The 17,272-nt window shown below is 38.0% G+C and overlaps 1 protein-coding gene across 1 annotated transcript in view; it reads left to right on the top strand.

The window, feature by feature from the left end:
- Window positions 1-17,272, top strand: part of Cpd (carboxypeptidase D) — a 94,420-nt gene that overhangs the window by 64,706 nt on the left and 12,442 nt on the right. Inside the window, exons 9-13 of the mRNA XM_004667877.2 lie at window positions 4,188-4,290; window positions 4,710-4,852; window positions 7,633-7,802; window positions 10,954-11,274; window positions 13,451-13,646. Coding sequence (XP_004667934.2) covers window positions 4,188-4,290; window positions 4,710-4,852; window positions 7,633-7,802; window positions 10,954-11,274; window positions 13,451-13,646 — 933 coding nt within the window. The remainder of the gene's footprint in view (window positions 1-4,187; window positions 4,291-4,709; window positions 4,853-7,632; window positions 7,803-10,953; window positions 11,275-13,450; window positions 13,647-17,272) is intronic.

The following is a 17,272-nucleotide window of genomic DNA, read 5'->3' as shown; positions in this document are numbered from 1 at the left end:
CTACCTTGAGAAACTAACTAACTAACTAAAAAGCCTTAAAATAAAGGGTTTAGGTCAAGTACTTTCTTAGTCAAGCTGTCCATGATTCTTCAATCAGCCTTTAGGCTGGTTTCCTGTTTCCCACTTTTGAACATACTACATTTCTTTCTCCATTAGCCTTTAAGCTTAATTCATATCTTTTCATCTGTAGCTTGTAGCAAGTACCTAGGACATATGATGCTAGCTTATTTCATTTGATAAATATTTGAGTTATATGCCCAGTATAGCGGGATAAAGTAGAAGAATTCATGAGTTATAGTTTTACAGCCAAATCTAGTCTTTTTTTTTTTTTAAGAGAGAGAGAAAGAGAAGGGGTATGCTAGGACCTCTAACCACTGCAAACAAACTCCAGATGCATGTGCAACCATGTGCATGTGGCTTACATGGATACTGGGGAATCAAACCTGGGTTCTTAGGCTTTGCAAGCAAGCACCTTAACCACCAAGCCATCTCCCCAGCCCCTACCCTTATTTTTGAAAGTTTAATTTTAATGACATATAGCCACATCCATACTTTACAGAATGTCTATGAGAGCTTTCTCTTTCAGTAAGCCACTGTAGTCACCATAGCAACAAACTAAGGAAACCCTGCAGCCATCTCAATAGATGCAAAGAGTTAGAATCGAATCTGTCTGGCCATTTTTGTTTAAAAAGAAAGGGGACTATAATCCCAGCACTTGGGAGATGGATGATAAGGCGGGTAGATCATGAATTTGAGTCCTCCCTGAGCTACATAGTAAGTTCCAGATCAGCTTGGGCAATGAGAACTTGTCTCAAAAAAAAAAAAAAAAAAAAAAAAAAAGCCCAAAATCCTACCATAATATAACAAGGGAAAATAGAAGATTCTGTGTTTCTTGAACTATACGATATGAATCATGTTCACATGATAACTTTTCCAGTCAGAAACATTGTTATGTGTATGTGAAATTTTAATTAAAACATAGTTCTTGTGGGGCATGATGTCACATGCCTTTAATCCCAGCACTCAGGAGGCAGAGGTAGGAGGATTGCTGTGAGTTTGAGGCTACCCTGAGACTACATAGTGAATTCCAGGTCAGCCTGAGCTAGAGCTAGACTCTACCTAGAAAAAACAACAACAACATAGTTCTTAGAAGACATGTTCCATGTTGATACTTGAGTAGTAGGTATGTTAAGTTTTAATTTTTGGTTTACTGATTTAGTCTTTATTGGTTATAAGGTAGTAAAGATTATTTGTATAACTTTGCCAATTACAGCCTTTTATCATTCCACTTCTCATAGTCCCTCCCTCTGTGTAAATGGGCTTTGTTAGATTTAGAGTTTCTAATAAAGGAATATAGCTATTCATTTCATTTTAAATAATTGTTACTATCTGTTCGGACATACCATATATTGGAGGAAAGTACATGAAATAATAAGAATGGGTATTGTCCCATCCATCAAAATCAAAATCAAGGGATCAGATTTTGCATATATTCTTATCATACTCTACACTCATTCTTGGTCACTTAAAGTTCCTTTGTATCTCCTTATCTTCTTAGCCCATTCGTCATTTTTATTTTTCATTCTTACCAGCCTAGACCCATACCTTTGCAGTGGTATTTCCAAGGATCTTGCACACCCCTTTGACTTACCTGCTTCCCAATATGCCGTCTTCAACAATTGCCCAAACTCTCTTCTTCACTTAGTATTATAATATAGGTACAGCCCAGAAAAGTCACAGTGCTCTGGCAGTTTTCTACAGTCTGTGGTTCTGCTGGCTGACCTCAATTGATCCCTCAATCCTGCTGGGCAATGTTTCATGTTTTGCTGCTTGACTCCCTGACTCATTTCCCACTGTGGTGGTTCTAAGCCTTTCGTCTCTACTATCCCAGTTTGACTCCTCTTATTCTCAGTAGATGACAGCATTGACCTAGAAGAGAATTGAGTGATTTGATGTGAGTTCGTTCAGATTCTGTCTTCAGTCACTATTTATTTGTGTCCTACCATATTCTCATTCTTTTCCCATTGCACTGTATGCTCTCTTCTCTGGAATTGAGTGTACCTTCTTTTGCCAGTGGGAAAGGTGATCATTAAAGTCCTCGATATGTATTCATAGTCTCCTTTTAATTGGCCAGTAAGCAGCTTACCTGAAAATAAAGGCTTTTATTCTACATAAACACCCATAGAGCTACCTGCCCCAAAATTTGTCTTGGGAGGCTTCTGAGTAGCCAAAGATAGGGATGGCTGTGTAGTAATTAACATCCCAGAATTTCTCCCCAGAGGATATAAAGATCATATAACTACTAAAATTCTACCCTTAGTATTACAAAGATCTTGAAAATGAAAATAATTATGAGTTAAAGCAGTGCACTAAACATGAAATCAAAGTGGGAATAGTTATTGCCTTATAACTGTGATATCCAGGATGAGATTTATACTAGATGATCTTTTAAGATATGAAGAATGTTAGAAATTTGATTTAGAATCTTTAAGTATCCTTTTTAAAATTTTTGTGCATGTTTATATGCATACATTGATCTAAGATACATACATCCATGTATATAAATTTATAATGGCCTGGATAGATAGATATCAATGGAACTAGAGATAAGCATCACAGGCATAGAAGATTGTGGTGCCAGCCTTTAATAGAAAACCAGCATGTGCACTGCTCTTATAGCAAACTGAAATAGCAGTTTTATATGAGTACTGTGGGATCACAAGTTTTTAATGGGGATAATAAGTTTCTGGAAGGGGATTGATTATATTTTAAAGTTAAATGATAAATTCTCAAGGTGGTGATAGGAAGATTAAAATCTGTTATTTTTCTTTTCATACTTTCTGTACTTTTTTTGTATTTCCAAAAGAGAGAAATTAAGCATTGACCATTTTTCAATTTAATTTCTTCAAGGAAACATCATCTTCTGCCACTGTAATTAGAAGTCATTTTTCTGTGCTCTGGACTCCAATAGCATTTATGCCTCTGTGACAGTTTTTCTTACCTTTCATTGAGTAAGCAATTGTATATGTCAATAGGCTAGACACTGGGCTGGATACCACACAGACACAAATGTTTTCTTATGTGCCACTAGTTGTAATAGGATACTTGCACGTTATAGTCAAAACACAGAGGGCCCAACTTAGTACCCTAGAAGTCAGGGAAACCTGCTTACTCTACACTATATGTTTTCTTTTATGGAATTTAAGCACTTTAAAATATGAAATGAATATATGAATATTAGCAGAATTTTTTTTTTGAGACAAGCCCAACAGCCTGGCTTTTTTTTTTCTTTAATGCAAGAGAGGAAGAACAAGAGAGAGAAGTGATGCACCAGGGCCTCCAGCCACCAAGGTGAACTCCAGATGTGTGTGCCATCTTGTGCGCATGTGTGACCTTGCACACTTGTGTTACTTTGTGTGTCTAGCTTACATGAGACCTGGAGAGTTAAACAAGAGACCTTAGGTTTTGCAGGCAAGTGCCTTAACGACTAAGCCATCTCTCCAGCTCATTAGCAAAAAATTTTAAGTGTCAGGTGTAGCAGGTTGGTAAGTTTCATATAACTACAAGTAATTTGCTTATAAAGCATGCTTAATTTTGATTTTTTTTTTTGTCTTTTGGGTTTTTTTTTTAAGATAGGATCTTGCTACATAGCTCAGGCTGGCCTCAAACTTAATATCCTCCTGTCTCAGCCTTCCAAGCATTGGAATTATAATATGCATCACCATACCCAATTCTTAGTTTCAATTTAAAAATAAATTCACAGTCAAGGGCTGGAGAGATGGCATAGCGGTTAAGCGCTTGCCTATGAAGCCTAAGGACCCCGGTTCGAGGCTCGGTTCCCCAGGTCCCACGTTAGCCAGATGCACAAAGGGGCGCACGCATCTGGAGTTCGTTTGCAGAGGCTGGAAGCCCTGGTGTGCCCATTCTGTCTCTCTCCCTCTATCTGTCTTTCTCTCTGTGTCTGTCGCTCTCAAATAAATAAATTAATTAATTAAAAAAATAAAAAATAAATTCACAGTCAAAATACAGATGGCAATAGAAAACTCTATGTTGAAATGTCTCATTGCTTTCTATTATCCCGCTCACTTCATGCTCCTTCACACACTGTAACCTTTTGTTGTTAAGTTTTCCTCTGTCCTTCCAGTAGCTTTGATATAGATACAAATAAAGATTCTTTCCTTTTTCAGGAAAATTCCCAGATGTTTCAAGGTAGACCGTGCAAGAATATGTATCCTAATGAATATTTTCCTCATGGAATAACAAATGGTGCTAATTGGTATAATGTCCCAGGTAAAGATCTTTAAGATGGATTCTCTGCTTTCCTAGATTCTGCTGCTTACTGCTGATCTGTTATACTCTGAGAAAGAACCATTCAAATAACCTTTTCAGATATTTTACATTTGCTGCTCTTTTTTGAGAGAGTATCACACTACATACAGCTACTAAAGTGTTGCATTTTACTTCTGACTGATGTCAAGAACCTTACATGTGCTAATAGGAAGAGTGTATGTAACAATTGAATTCTCCATGAGCATGAAACTGCCTGGTCTATAAGCATCAGAGATCTCTCTCATGAACATATTATTGAATTTCAGTCAACACAGATCCAAAATGAATTTGGTTTTTCACTAAGAATATGCCCTGATTTTTAGGATCTAAATTATGTAGAACTTACTCTCAATGAATTGTTTTAATTTTTTGTCTTTTAGGTGGTATGCAGGACTGGAACTATTTACAAACAAATTGCTTTGAAGTAACCATTGAACTAGGTTGTGTGAAATATCCACTTGAGAAAGATCTGCCAAGGTTTTGGGAACAGAATCGAAAATCTCTAATCCAGTTCATAAAACAGGTGACTAGTCAAGAGTAAAGTATGGTTTATTCCAATAACAAGATTTTTGTGTATGCTGGTTTGTATTGAATGATTTTAGATTATACCTGTTCTGATTCCAATTATTTTTAGTGTATTTACCTAATTTGTATAGTATAGTCTTTAGTGTTAATTTATCTAGAAAATTCATGGATGCAAATGAATTTATTTGTATATATGGGCAAAGTTGAAAGAGTGATTGAACAAGGTGGGGATATTGCTCCTCATGGTTACTGGTCACTTTTTATCCTCTTTATAAAAAGGTAACAGGATTGGAAAGATGACTCAGTGGGTAAACCACTTATCCCTAGACCCCACATACAAAGCTGGACGCTGTGGTAGATTTTGGTAATCCTAGCACATTGACAGTAAGCTGGGAAGCAGAGAGAGAATAATTTCCTGGAAGCTTCTGGCAAGTACAACAAAGAACAGCAGAGCGAGATCCAGAAACTGTGGAAATAGAAGGATTGACCTGAAAGTTACCCTTTGACCCCACACATGCTTCAAGGCATGTATATACACACCAGCACTCACACTCACATGAACACATAATATATACACAAAAATAATTTATTTGATATAAGTTAGATATACATATAAGAATTTGACAAGTTATAGTATATTTTATTATTATTAATTGATAACTTTATGACTATATTGCATATTAGACATAGTCCCATGGGATTATACTCTGTGTTTCTTCTCCCTCACCCCATTCTACTGAGAGCCTTCACCAGGGGGGTTATTTATTCACTTTAGGATCATAAATGCACCAGTCAGTATCTGTATAATTATAGATGGAACAACGCCTCATTATACACCTTCCCATCCTGTGGCTCTTAAATTTTATTGATATATGTACCAGTGCCATGCTGTTTTTATTACAATGGCTTTGAAGTATATTTTGAAATCAGTTCTGGTGATACTACCACTAGTATTCTTTTTGCTGAGGACATTTGTGGCTGTTTGAGGCTTTTGTGCTTCCATGTAAATGTTGAGTAATTTTTTTCTGTTTCTGTGAAAAACGGTGCTACAATTTTGATTAGAATTGTATTGAACTTGTATATTGCTTTTAGTAGGATGGCCGTTTTCACTATATTAATGCTTCTGATCCATGGTCAGGGAGGTACTTCCATCTTCTCATGTCTCGCTCAGTTTTTTCCATCAGTGTTTTAATGTTTTCATTGTAGAAGTCTTTCACTTCCTTGATTAAGGATATTCCAAGATAATTAATTTTTGTGGCTATAGTAAATGGGACTTCCTCCCTTATTTCTTCAGGATATTTTTCTTTTGGCTGTAGACTTATTGTAAAAGGATTAAGTTTCTTTTGTTTGGATATGCATGGTGGTTTATAGAGACAGGTTAATAAATATGTGAATGGTTAATTAGGATAGTCTGATAAATTATACTAGCATAGTTCTATTATTTTCTTGAGTGGTATGCCTAAAGCCTGTTTGTTTATTAATATTAAAAAACTACTTTATTCTGATAAATTTTATATACACAGAGAAGGTATAAGACTTAGATTTAATAAATTTAAACATTTTGCTTGTTTTTTTATTTGTTTTTAATTTGAGGTAGGGTTTCAATCTAGCCCAGGCTGATCTGGAATTTACTATGTAGTCTTAGGGTAGCCTTGAACTCACAGCTGTCCTCCTACCTCTGCCTCCCAAGTGCTGGTATTAAAGGTGTGTGCTACCACACCTGGCTCTTTGCTTTATTTCTATGAAAAATGTACATGCAGATGCATGTGATTGGCTAAAGTATTTCAGTAGAAATTGGAAGTGTTAGGATATTTTACCCTCCAATACTTAGCATCTGTCTCCTAAAAATTACAATATCCTACATGTCATCTCTGAATGCCATTATATCACCTAAGAAAATTAACAGTAATTCTCTAATATTATCTAATACCCACTCTATATCTACATTTCCGTATATCCCAAAATGTAACTTCATAACTGTATTTTATAATCAGGATCTAGTGCATTTGATTATGTGTCTCCTTACTCTTTTTAAAAATATTTTTATTTATTTATTTGACAGAGAAAGAAGGGGTAGAGAGAGAGAATGGATGTACCAGGGCCTCCAGCCACTGCAAATGAACTCCAGGCACATGCACTCCTCCCTTGTGCAGCTGTCTAACATGGGTCCTAGGGAATCAAACCTGGGTCCTTTGGCTTTGCAGGCAAATGCCTTAACTGCTAAGCCATTCCTCCAGCCCTCTGTACTCTTTTTAAACTAGAGAATAATCTTCCTTTTTTAAGATAGTTCCTTTTTGAATAGCCCTGACCTACTTTCTTTTATGACATCCTATATTCTGAAATAGTATGACTAAAAGTTCAGTGTTGTTCATGTATTTTAAAAATGTTTTTATTTATTTGAACGTGAACAAGTAGAGGGCCTCTTCACACTGTAAAAAAGCTCTAGATGCATGTGCCACTTTGTGCATCTGGCTTTATGTGGGTACTGGGGAATTGAACCCAGGCTCTCAGGCTTTGCGAACAAGTGCCTTTATCCACTGAGCCATCTTCCTAGGCCCTGTATTCTTCATGATAAAAAGACAAACTCACCTATGAAAGATTAACCTTGAAAAAAATATTTTTGATGAAAATTTACATTTAGTTAACCCTAAACTCCTAAATTTCTGTTTGTTCCATTTGTTTACATGGTTAACACTCTGTTGTTTTGGATATGAGTTCCCAAATTAATTAAATGATGATCTTTACTGTTGAAATTTGGTGTTCTTGTCCCTTGTCCAGGTTCATCAGGGTGTCAAAGGATTCGTCCTTGATGCCACAGATGGTAGGGGTATATTAAACGCCACCATTAGTGTTGCTGAAATCAATCACCCAGTGACTACTTACAAAACTGGAGATTACTGGCGTCTGTTGGTTCCCGGAACTTATAGAATCACAGCATCTGCTCGAGGGTGAGTGATGAATGCCTTATAATTAACAGCTTGCAGATAAGACAACATGGTTCCATTCTAGAAAGTATTTCTAGAAAATTTTAGAGCACCTACTAAGCAGCCTGGGGTTTTTTATAGGGAAGTTGAGAGCTGGTTTCACTCTCTAGTGTCAGGGTGAGTACCCCATGCCAGCCAGCACTATCAGACGTAAGCAGTCTGTGAATTCACACACCTTTACCTTTCTCTGCTCTGATTACCTGTTATCTGTCCATAGTGAGCTATTTCTTCACTATTAATAATTCTCTAAGGGTCCTGACAGACAAAAACAAACCATATTCCAAATCTGCCAAAAGCCTCAGCCACATTCTCAGTAGATGCACTAGTTTACAGTTTTACAAACGTTCCTTTTCAGAGCCTTTCAAAGCTCTCTCACAGACTTTTTGTTGTTGTTGTTTTTGGATTTTTTGAGGTAGGGTCTCACTATAGCCCAGGCTGACCTGGAAGTCACTATGTAGTCTCAGGCTGGTCTCGAACTCAGGGCAATCATACCTCTGCCTCCCAAATGCTGGAATTAAAGTTATGCACCACCACACTCAGCCTCACAGACAATTTTTGTTGTTGTTGTTTTTGGTTTGGGTTTTGGTTTTTCAAGGTAGTCTCACTCTAGCCCAGGCTGACCTGGAACTCACTGTGTAGTTCCAGGGTGGTCTTGAACTCACAGCGATCCTCCTACCTCTGCCTCCCAAGTACTAGGATTAAAGGTATGTGCCACCACGTCTGGCTCCTCACAGACATTTTTTATGTTAAAAAAAAACTTTTTTTTTTTTTTGAGGGCTGGAGAGATGGTTTAGCGGTTAAGGCACTTGCCTGCAAAGTGGGTTTGATTTCCCAATACCCACATAAAGCCAGGTGCACAAAGTGGCACATGTATCTAGAGCTCGTTAACAGTGGCTGGAGGCCCTGGCATGCCTATTCTCTCTGTCTCTCTTCACGCTATGTATCCCTCTGATAGCAGATAAATAAAAATATTTCTTTAAAAAAAAAAAAACTTTTTTGAGAAGGTCTCTAGGCCAGAGTGGCCTTTAACTCCCTATATAGCCAGGAATGACCTTAACTATGGATCTTCCTGCCTTCGCCTCCCAAATGCTCAGACTAGTGTGCCCTATGCCCAGTTTGACAATTATTTCTTACTGTGCTGTATTTGTTTCATTCAGTGACATTCCATCCAATTGCAAGTTCTAAGTAAGACTATTTTCATGTTTTGTTTTTATGAGAGAGAGAGATAATTGGTGTGCCAGGGCCTCCAGCCACTGCAGTTGAACTTCAGATGCATATACCACCATGTGTATCTGGCTTATGTGGCTTCTAGGGAGTCAGACATGGGTCCTGAGGGTTTGCAGGCAAGTGCCTTAACTGCTAAGCCATCTCTTCAGCCCCATTTTTTGTTTTTATTTATTTATTTGAGAGCTACAGAGAGAGAGAGAGGAAGAGGCAGATAGAGAGAGAGAATGGGCACACCAGGGCCTCCAGCCATAGCAAACAAACTCCAGCTGCATGCGCCAGCATCTGGCTTACATGGTGGGATATGGAGAATCAAACATGGGTCCTTAGGCTTCACAGGCAAGCTCTTAAGCACTAAGCCATCTCTTCAGCCCCCCTGTTTTGTTTTTTATGAGTTTTATTTGTTTGAGACAAGTTTCATATACCCCAAGCTGGCCTTGAGCTCCTGGTCATCCTGCCTCTACCTCCTGAGGCTGGGATTATAGGTATGTGCCACCATGCCTGGCTTGAACTTTCTTTCCATAAAAATGTATTAAGCCTGCCTGCTCCTCTCCCTCCCCCCTTTATCTCTCTTTCATTATATTCCCCAGACTGGCCTCCAACTCCTGGGCTCTAGCAATCCTCTCCCTCAGCTTCTTACAGGTTTGTAGATGTGCACCATACCTACCTTAGATTTATATATTGAAAACATTAAAATAAACCTATTCCATTTTTCCCACAGATTTTCTTCCCAGTTTTTGAAATTCTTTTACAAGTGGCTTAACATTGAAATCATGGGTTTGTCCTCTTGTAATTTTGGGGGGAGTGGGTTGTTTTTCTTGAAAAAGGGTCTTGCCATGTAGCACTGGCTGGCCTGAAACTTGAAGCAATCCTCCTGCCTCAGCTTCCCATCCTCAAGTGCTGGGATAACAGGTATGAGCCACCATGTTCCTCTAGTTTTCTTTCTTCATGTTTTTGTGGGAGTAGGTACTACCACAGAATATCCTCTTTCCTTTCTAGCCAACTCCCCCTATGCTGGAAATCAAACTCAGGCAAGGAAAATACTGTATTGACTCAACTCACTCTGGCCCCTAGCCAACATTCTGAAAAATTAAACATCCATTAGAGTGACAATAAGCATATGAAAATACTTATAGTACTTGTTTAAAATGCTTTTAAATATCTAATGGTCTATAAAGAGAGGGTATGGAACCTTACCCTAATGAATTACATGGTCATTTCTGTTTTACTTAACACTGGCTGAGTGAAGATAAATTAGAGCAGCAGGGTATCTGAGAAGTATGACATGAATGATGTCTTTGGTTGAGAATGTCCTTAGTACCTCAGACGTTTCCACCCAAAATACCCTGATAGTAGACAAGTAGATTGGGATCCCAGGAGTCATGGGGTACTGCAGGAAGCCATGTTTGAAATCATATGAATTCGTTCCATTTTTCATATACCTAAGTATGTTCTTTTAAAAATATTTTTGTTTGTTTATTTATTTGCAAGCAGAGAGAAAGAGACAGGGCATGCTAGGGCCTCTTGCTTCTGCAAACGAACTCCAGATGCATGAGCCACTTTGGCATCTGGCTTTACATGGGTACTAGGAAATTGAACCTAGGCAGTTAGGTTTTGCAAGCAAGCACCTTAACCACTAAGCCATCTCTCTAGCCCCTATGTCTGTTTTTAATTTTTTTTTAAGTTATGTTATTTAGCAAAGTTTGAAAATTGACTCTTTAGGATGCTACAGTGGTATAGCTTCAGTGGTGTACAGACATTTATTTTTATTTTAAGGTTTTTGGCTTTTTGATGTAGGGTCTTGGACTCACATGTCTTCTGTGTGCCTCTCTTCCCAGTACTTGGGCACTGGAGTTTAAGAAGTAGCCCTGATTTGTGTGCTTTATTATAGGTATAACCCAGTTACCCAGAATGTGACTGTCAAGAGGGAAGGTGTGATTCAGGTCAACTTCACGCTTGTTCGGTCGACAGATGCAAACAGTGAATCAAAGAAAGGAAAAGGGGACAGCACGGGCAGTGATAATGTCAGCGACCCAACAACTAAGCAGTTTGAAGCGTTAATCAAAGACCTCTCTGCTGAGAATGGTTTGGAAGGTTTCATGTCAAGCTCCTCTTCAAATTTGGCTCTTTATCGATACCATTCCTACAAAGATTTATCAGAGTTTTTGAGAGGACTTGTAATGAACTACCCACAAATTACAAATATTACCACGTAAGAATCACCATTTTACTGTCTTTCACTTTCCTGAAAAAGATGTATTAAGTCTTAGCATATTGATGACTCAACTGAATGTGTGAGAGTTGGAGTGTCCCAGTTTCACAAAATGTATTTGTTTGAAGATCTTTCTAACAGTGAGATTTGAAAAAGTTGGAGAACTGCTTGTTATATTAGCAATATATAGATTGAGCCCTTAGGAAATGAAAAATTATTCTTCCTAATATTACTCTTATTGATTTCAAAACTCTTTTTACTTTTCAGTTGAAGGTATTTTCTCACTAAATATTGCTTAGTTTATTTTGTTTTGCTAGGGACAGTTAAGGAATTTGGAATTATGCACTCACTTATAAGAGATCGTGTAGAAGACTTTAGACAAATTTGAAAAAGAAGCTTGGTTGCTGTCATTTCCTGAACCTTAGTCTCTATTCATGGGGTCTGTTAGCTGAAGCTTTAGAAACATGATTGATTGAGGCTTCCTAGGAAAAACCCACACAAAGTACTGGCTCACATAAAAGTGATGCCTGACCGTTTTTCCTTTATTTTCTGGGGCTTCTCGGCCTCACTTTCTCTGTACATTTACTTGTCCTCTTTGGGTCTTGTTTAGTTACGACCAAAATTATTTCCATGACTTCTATGGTTTGCCTAATATAAGAGTCTTTCTTTACATTTTGCCCTCAACTTATAAATTTATTTATTCCCTCTTACAAACCTAATGGACATTATTTAGCCTTTTACTTTTTTACTTTGACTTATTCATTGGTCCTTTTTATCTTACCAGAAATTTGGGCTTCTTAAATTTGGGCTTGTAACATTTACAGATGCTGAGTAATACTTACTTTGGCAGTGGCAGCTGCCTTCCTTCCCCAACTTCTTGTGTACGTCTGCCTTGTTCAAATTTTTTTTTCTTCCTTTTTCTTTCTTTCTTCTCTCTCTCTCTCTCTCTCTCTCCCCTCCCCCCCCCCCCCAAGGTAGCATCTCACTCTGGTCCAGCTGACCTGGAATTAAGTATGTAGTCTCAGGGTGGCCTCAAATTCTCAGCGATCCTCCTACCTCTGCCTCCCAAGTTCTGGGATTAAAGGCGTGCACCACCGCCCAGCTTTTTTCTTTCTTTCTTTTTTTAATTTAGAGAGAGAGAGAGAATATTGGTATGCCAGCTACTGCAAACTCCATACACTTGTGCCACCTAGTGGACATATGTGAACTTCTGCTTGCCTCACCTTTGTTCATCTGGCTTACGTGGTGGGATCTGGAGAGTCAAACATGGGTCCTTAGGCTTCACAGGCAAGCGCCTTAGCTACTAAGCCATCTCTCCAGCCTTTGTTCAGATTTTGAAATTTTTCTTAGCACTGTATACAATTTGTAGGCTTTCTTGTTTTAAAATAAAGCCACAATTGGATATTCCTGTTGGCTTAACTCATTTAGTTTTTTTTTTTAACCCATAATTTAAAATGTGTTCTTAAGTTAAGTAGTTCCCTCAAAATGGGATACATACAAAATATACCCACCCATGGTGGGGACAGGAGTTTTAGGTGGTAGGCCAGTGGACACTAGTATCTTAGAATAACATTGTAAAAAAGCAGTCAGTTTTTAGTCTATTAATCGTACTCAGTTTAGTGCTTACATATTTTTCCTGTCCAACTCTTTTTGATCTCCCTTACAGAAGAAAGCTAGCCTTAAGTTCATAGTTCTTACACAAGCAGATAGTTGACCATTGTTTTGTTTTCATTCATTTTTACTCTCAAACTGGTGTTGCAATTATAATGAAGCATGAAGTATGCTTACATTGATCAATGTAGATTTTTAAGGAGGTTCTCTACATTCACCTAAATTTAAATATTTCCATAATAAGAATTTAAGTGACTCAATTTAAAAGACAGTTGATAGAAGAAAAATCAAATATTGTGAAGATGGTAAGAGAAAGACAAAAGCTGGAGGACTGTTAGACTAAATCATCTTTTCTAAATCTGATAATATTGTACTTCTAATTGACTTTCTTTGCTTAAGGTAAACTTGTTTTCTGGCATAATGGTTCATTAGTTCTTAAAAAGACTTTAAGGACTTTTTTACTCTGTTTTTTCACTTTATTTTCATTTTTATTTTTCAAGTCCATAAGTTAAGCTTAACAGAATGCCTGATTACTTGCTAACTTTCTATTTCTGGCTTTTGAAAGTTTGGGACAGAGTGCTGAGTATCGTCACCTTTGGTCCCTTGAAATCTCCAATAAGCCCAACATATCTGAACCTGAAGAACCAAAGATTCGTTTTGTTGCTGGTATCCATGGAAATGCTCCAGTTGGAACTGAACTGCTTTTGGCTCTGGCAGAATTTCTCTGCCTGAACTACAAAAAGAACCCAGTTGTAACCCAAGTAAGAGAATAGCCTTTTTGACATGCTTTAAATGGTGAAAGGCTTAGTGATACATTGACATTGAGGCACCATTTCTAACTAGAATTTACAGAGAAGTGCTTTTAGTACATCTTAAATGTTACTTTAAAAAAAAATGAACCATCTTGCTGGGCGTGTTGGTGCACACCTTTAATCCCAGCACTCGGGAGGCAGAGGTAGAAGGATCGCTGTGACTTCAAGGCCACCCTGAGACTATATAGTGAATTCCAGGTCAGCCTGGGCCAGAGTGAGACCCTACCTCGAAAAACCAAAAGGAAAAGAAAGAAAACCATCTTGAAGCCATGGGTGGTAGTGCACATCTTTAATCTCCAGCACTTGGGAGGCAGAGGTAGGAGGTTCACTATGAGTTCAAGGCCACCCTGAAACTACATAGTGAATTCCAGGTCAGCCTGGGCTTGAGTAAGATCCTACCTGGGGGGAAAAAAAAAAACCATCTTATTACCATCTTGAGGCTGGGGTGATGGCTCAGTGGGTGAGAACACTTGCCTCACAAGCACAAATATATGAGAGGGCCTGACATTGCCTGAGCAAGTAAAATACCAACTGTGGCCATGCATGTTTGTAACCCTAGTCCTGTGAGGTGTAGAGTCCTGAAAATCACTGGGAGTTGCTGATTGAAAATGGTAGCTCTGAGAGGGAGTAAGAAACTTCCTCTCAAGGATTACATGGATAAGCAGTAGAGAGAGATACCAAAAGTCCTCTGGTCTCCACACATGCATATGCATCTGCATACACATTACATCACAGACAATACTTCATACACATACATGCCAAAAAATGAACTATCTTTGTGTGTGTACATGTATGTATATGTGTATGTATATATGTATATTTTATTTGCAAGAGAGAGAGATTGATAAAGAGGCAGATAGAGAGTAAAAGAATGGGCACACTAGGGCCTCCCAGCATTTGAGAGGCATAGGTAGGAGGATTGGCATGAGTTTGAGGCCAGCCGGACACTACATAGTGAATTAATTCCAGGTCAGCCTGGGCAAGAGTGAGACCCTACCTTGAAAACAACAGCAAAAAAATAAGAGAGAAGAAAGGAATTGCTTGACAAAGTGAGATGAATTTAAATCAACTTCATCAGAGGTTATCTTCTTCAGCAAAGCCAATTCTATTGACAACTCCTTATAGGTTGAAACAAATATCTCCTAAAACTTTGTTATTATTTTGTTTTGCTTTTTTAATGGGAAGGTATATAGAACTTGGTTTTCATCCTTGGCTACACATTAGAAATATGTGGGAGGCTTTTAATAAATTACCAATGCCTGGATTTTTATCAATATTTCTTTTGAAACACCTTAGGCAAATGGGCTTTAGTGAGAATGAAAAAAGAGAGGTTAAGGACAAGTAAATATTATTAAAATATATTATATACACATATGAAATTGTCAACTCCATAGGCTTTCCCCACAGAAATTTTAGACTTGTTTGTGACGGGGTCTTTCTATGTAGCTAAGACTGGTATTAAACTTGCTATAATGCCTAGGCTGGCCTCAAACTCACATCCTCCTGCCTCTGTCACTTCGTAATAGGCATGTACCATCACACCTCTTTTTTTTAATATTTTTATTTATTTATTTGAGAGAGAGAGAGAATGGACATGCCAGGACCTCTAGTCATTCCAAACTCTAGACACATGTGCCACCATGTGCATCTGGCTTACATGGGTACTGGGGAATCAAATCTGGGTCCTTAGGCTTTGTAGGCAAGTGCCTTAGCAGCTAAGCCATCTCTCCAGCCCCTTAATTTTTTTCAGTTCATGTTAGGCACATGCTCTACCACCAGGTTATAACCTTAACCCATATATATATATTTAGCTAGGTATGAGTCCCAGTGATCCCATGGCAAAAATCAAAAATATATTGTAGATAGGTAACACACTAACCAAGAATTATAAAACTCATACTTAATTTGTAAAAATTTGTCTCACTGGTCTAATTGGGCTTTTTAATTTTATTTTTGAGTAGTTGGGCTTTTTAAGCTTAAAAGATGAGATAGATAACTTTCAGATTCCAATTTGTTTAAAGGTACTCAAAAAGCTTAGAAAAATATCTATATATATATGTCCAGATATCCCTATCGCCAGAAATTATATTGAGTAGGTCTGTGGTGAAGTGTGAGGTGTATCTGAGAAAAAAAAAGTCCCCAAGAGAAGGAATTTCATAACCAGTGAGTTAAAGAGTCTCAAGTATTTTCACTCTTTATGAAGACTGTCATTTTTGCTTTTGTTTGTATGTGTGCATATATATGATGCATGATGTATGTGCTGTATGAGGTGTATGTGCCCTTGTAATAGTCCGTGTGCCTTCCTGTGGAGGCTGGAGCAGGGCATTGGATGTCACTCTCCACTGCTCTTCCACCTACGGTTATTTGAGCTGAAATCTTCCAGAGCTTGCCATTTTTTTCATGAGCCCCAGTGATTCTGATGTGTCTGCTTCCTGACAGGACTGGGGTTACAGACTTGATTAGCCACATCCAGCTGTTTAACCTGGATTCTGGATATTCAAACTTATCTGATATTAGGCCTCCTCAGGCTCTCATGCTTGCTCGGGAAGTATACTTAACCACTGAGTCATCTCTTCAGCCTTCTTTGGACTATTTTAACAGAATAAATAATCCACAAGTTACTTGACTTGTCACTGACAGAAGCACCCTAAGGAAGGGTTTATTGTGACTCATAGTTTTAGGGGATATAGCCCATTGTGGCAGTAGTGTGAGGTGGCTGGTCACATTGGGTCTGCCACAGTCAAGAAATAGAAAGAGATGAATGTGGGTGTTCTGCTGGCTTTTTCCTTTTAGTCTGGACCCCAGACCATGGGATGGCACCACTCATGTTCAGGGATGGGCTTCAGTCCTCATTTAAACCTCTTTGGAAATAGCCTTATGGATATACCCATTGGTGTGTCTCCTGAGTATGTCAAATCCAGTCAAATTGACAATGAATATTAAGCATCACATCACTAGGAATCTGAGATAAAATCTATCAGAACTTAGTTTATGCCACATATCTAGATGGTAATGCCAGTAGACGGAGAAATTAATAGTAAAACAAATATCCTACCTATTTTTTATTTTTAATAGGGTTTCACTGTGGCCCAGGCTGATCTGGAATTCATTATATAGTCTCAGGGTGACCTCGAACTCATAGTGACTCCCCTGCCTCTTCCTCCAGAGTGCTAGAATTAAAGGCATGTACCACCACAGCTGGCTCATATTTCTGACATGTTAATTTCAACTATTCTTTCTCATTGCCCAGATAGGCATTTATATTTTCAGATTATGTTTTAGGAAGTTCTGTAAGTACTCAACTGTGTCACTTTAGCACAAAGGCAGGGATCTGTCAATGAATGGGTATGGCTGTGCACCAGTATAACTTTACATAGGGAAGACAAGGAGCATACTAGATTGGCCTATAGGTAATGATTCTATGATCCTTATTCCGTGTCACCAAGCAGTCTTGGATAACATTGGTTATAAGATATTTTCATTTGAGATTTATTTTGACCAAGTGAGAATTTTATTTTGCATTTGAATTTTTTAGTTCCCTTAAAATTAGCTATTTTAAATTAATTATAAGGATT

Source organism: Jaculus jaculus, chromosome 9, assembly GCF_020740685.1.
Source record: "Jaculus jaculus isolate mJacJac1 chromosome 9, mJacJac1.mat.Y.cur, whole genome shotgun sequence".
Lineage (NCBI taxonomy): Eukaryota > Metazoa > Chordata > Mammalia > Rodentia > Dipodidae > Jaculus > Jaculus jaculus.
Note: the sequence above shows the minus strand (reverse complement) of the source record. Positions and strands in the feature narration are given on the sequence as shown.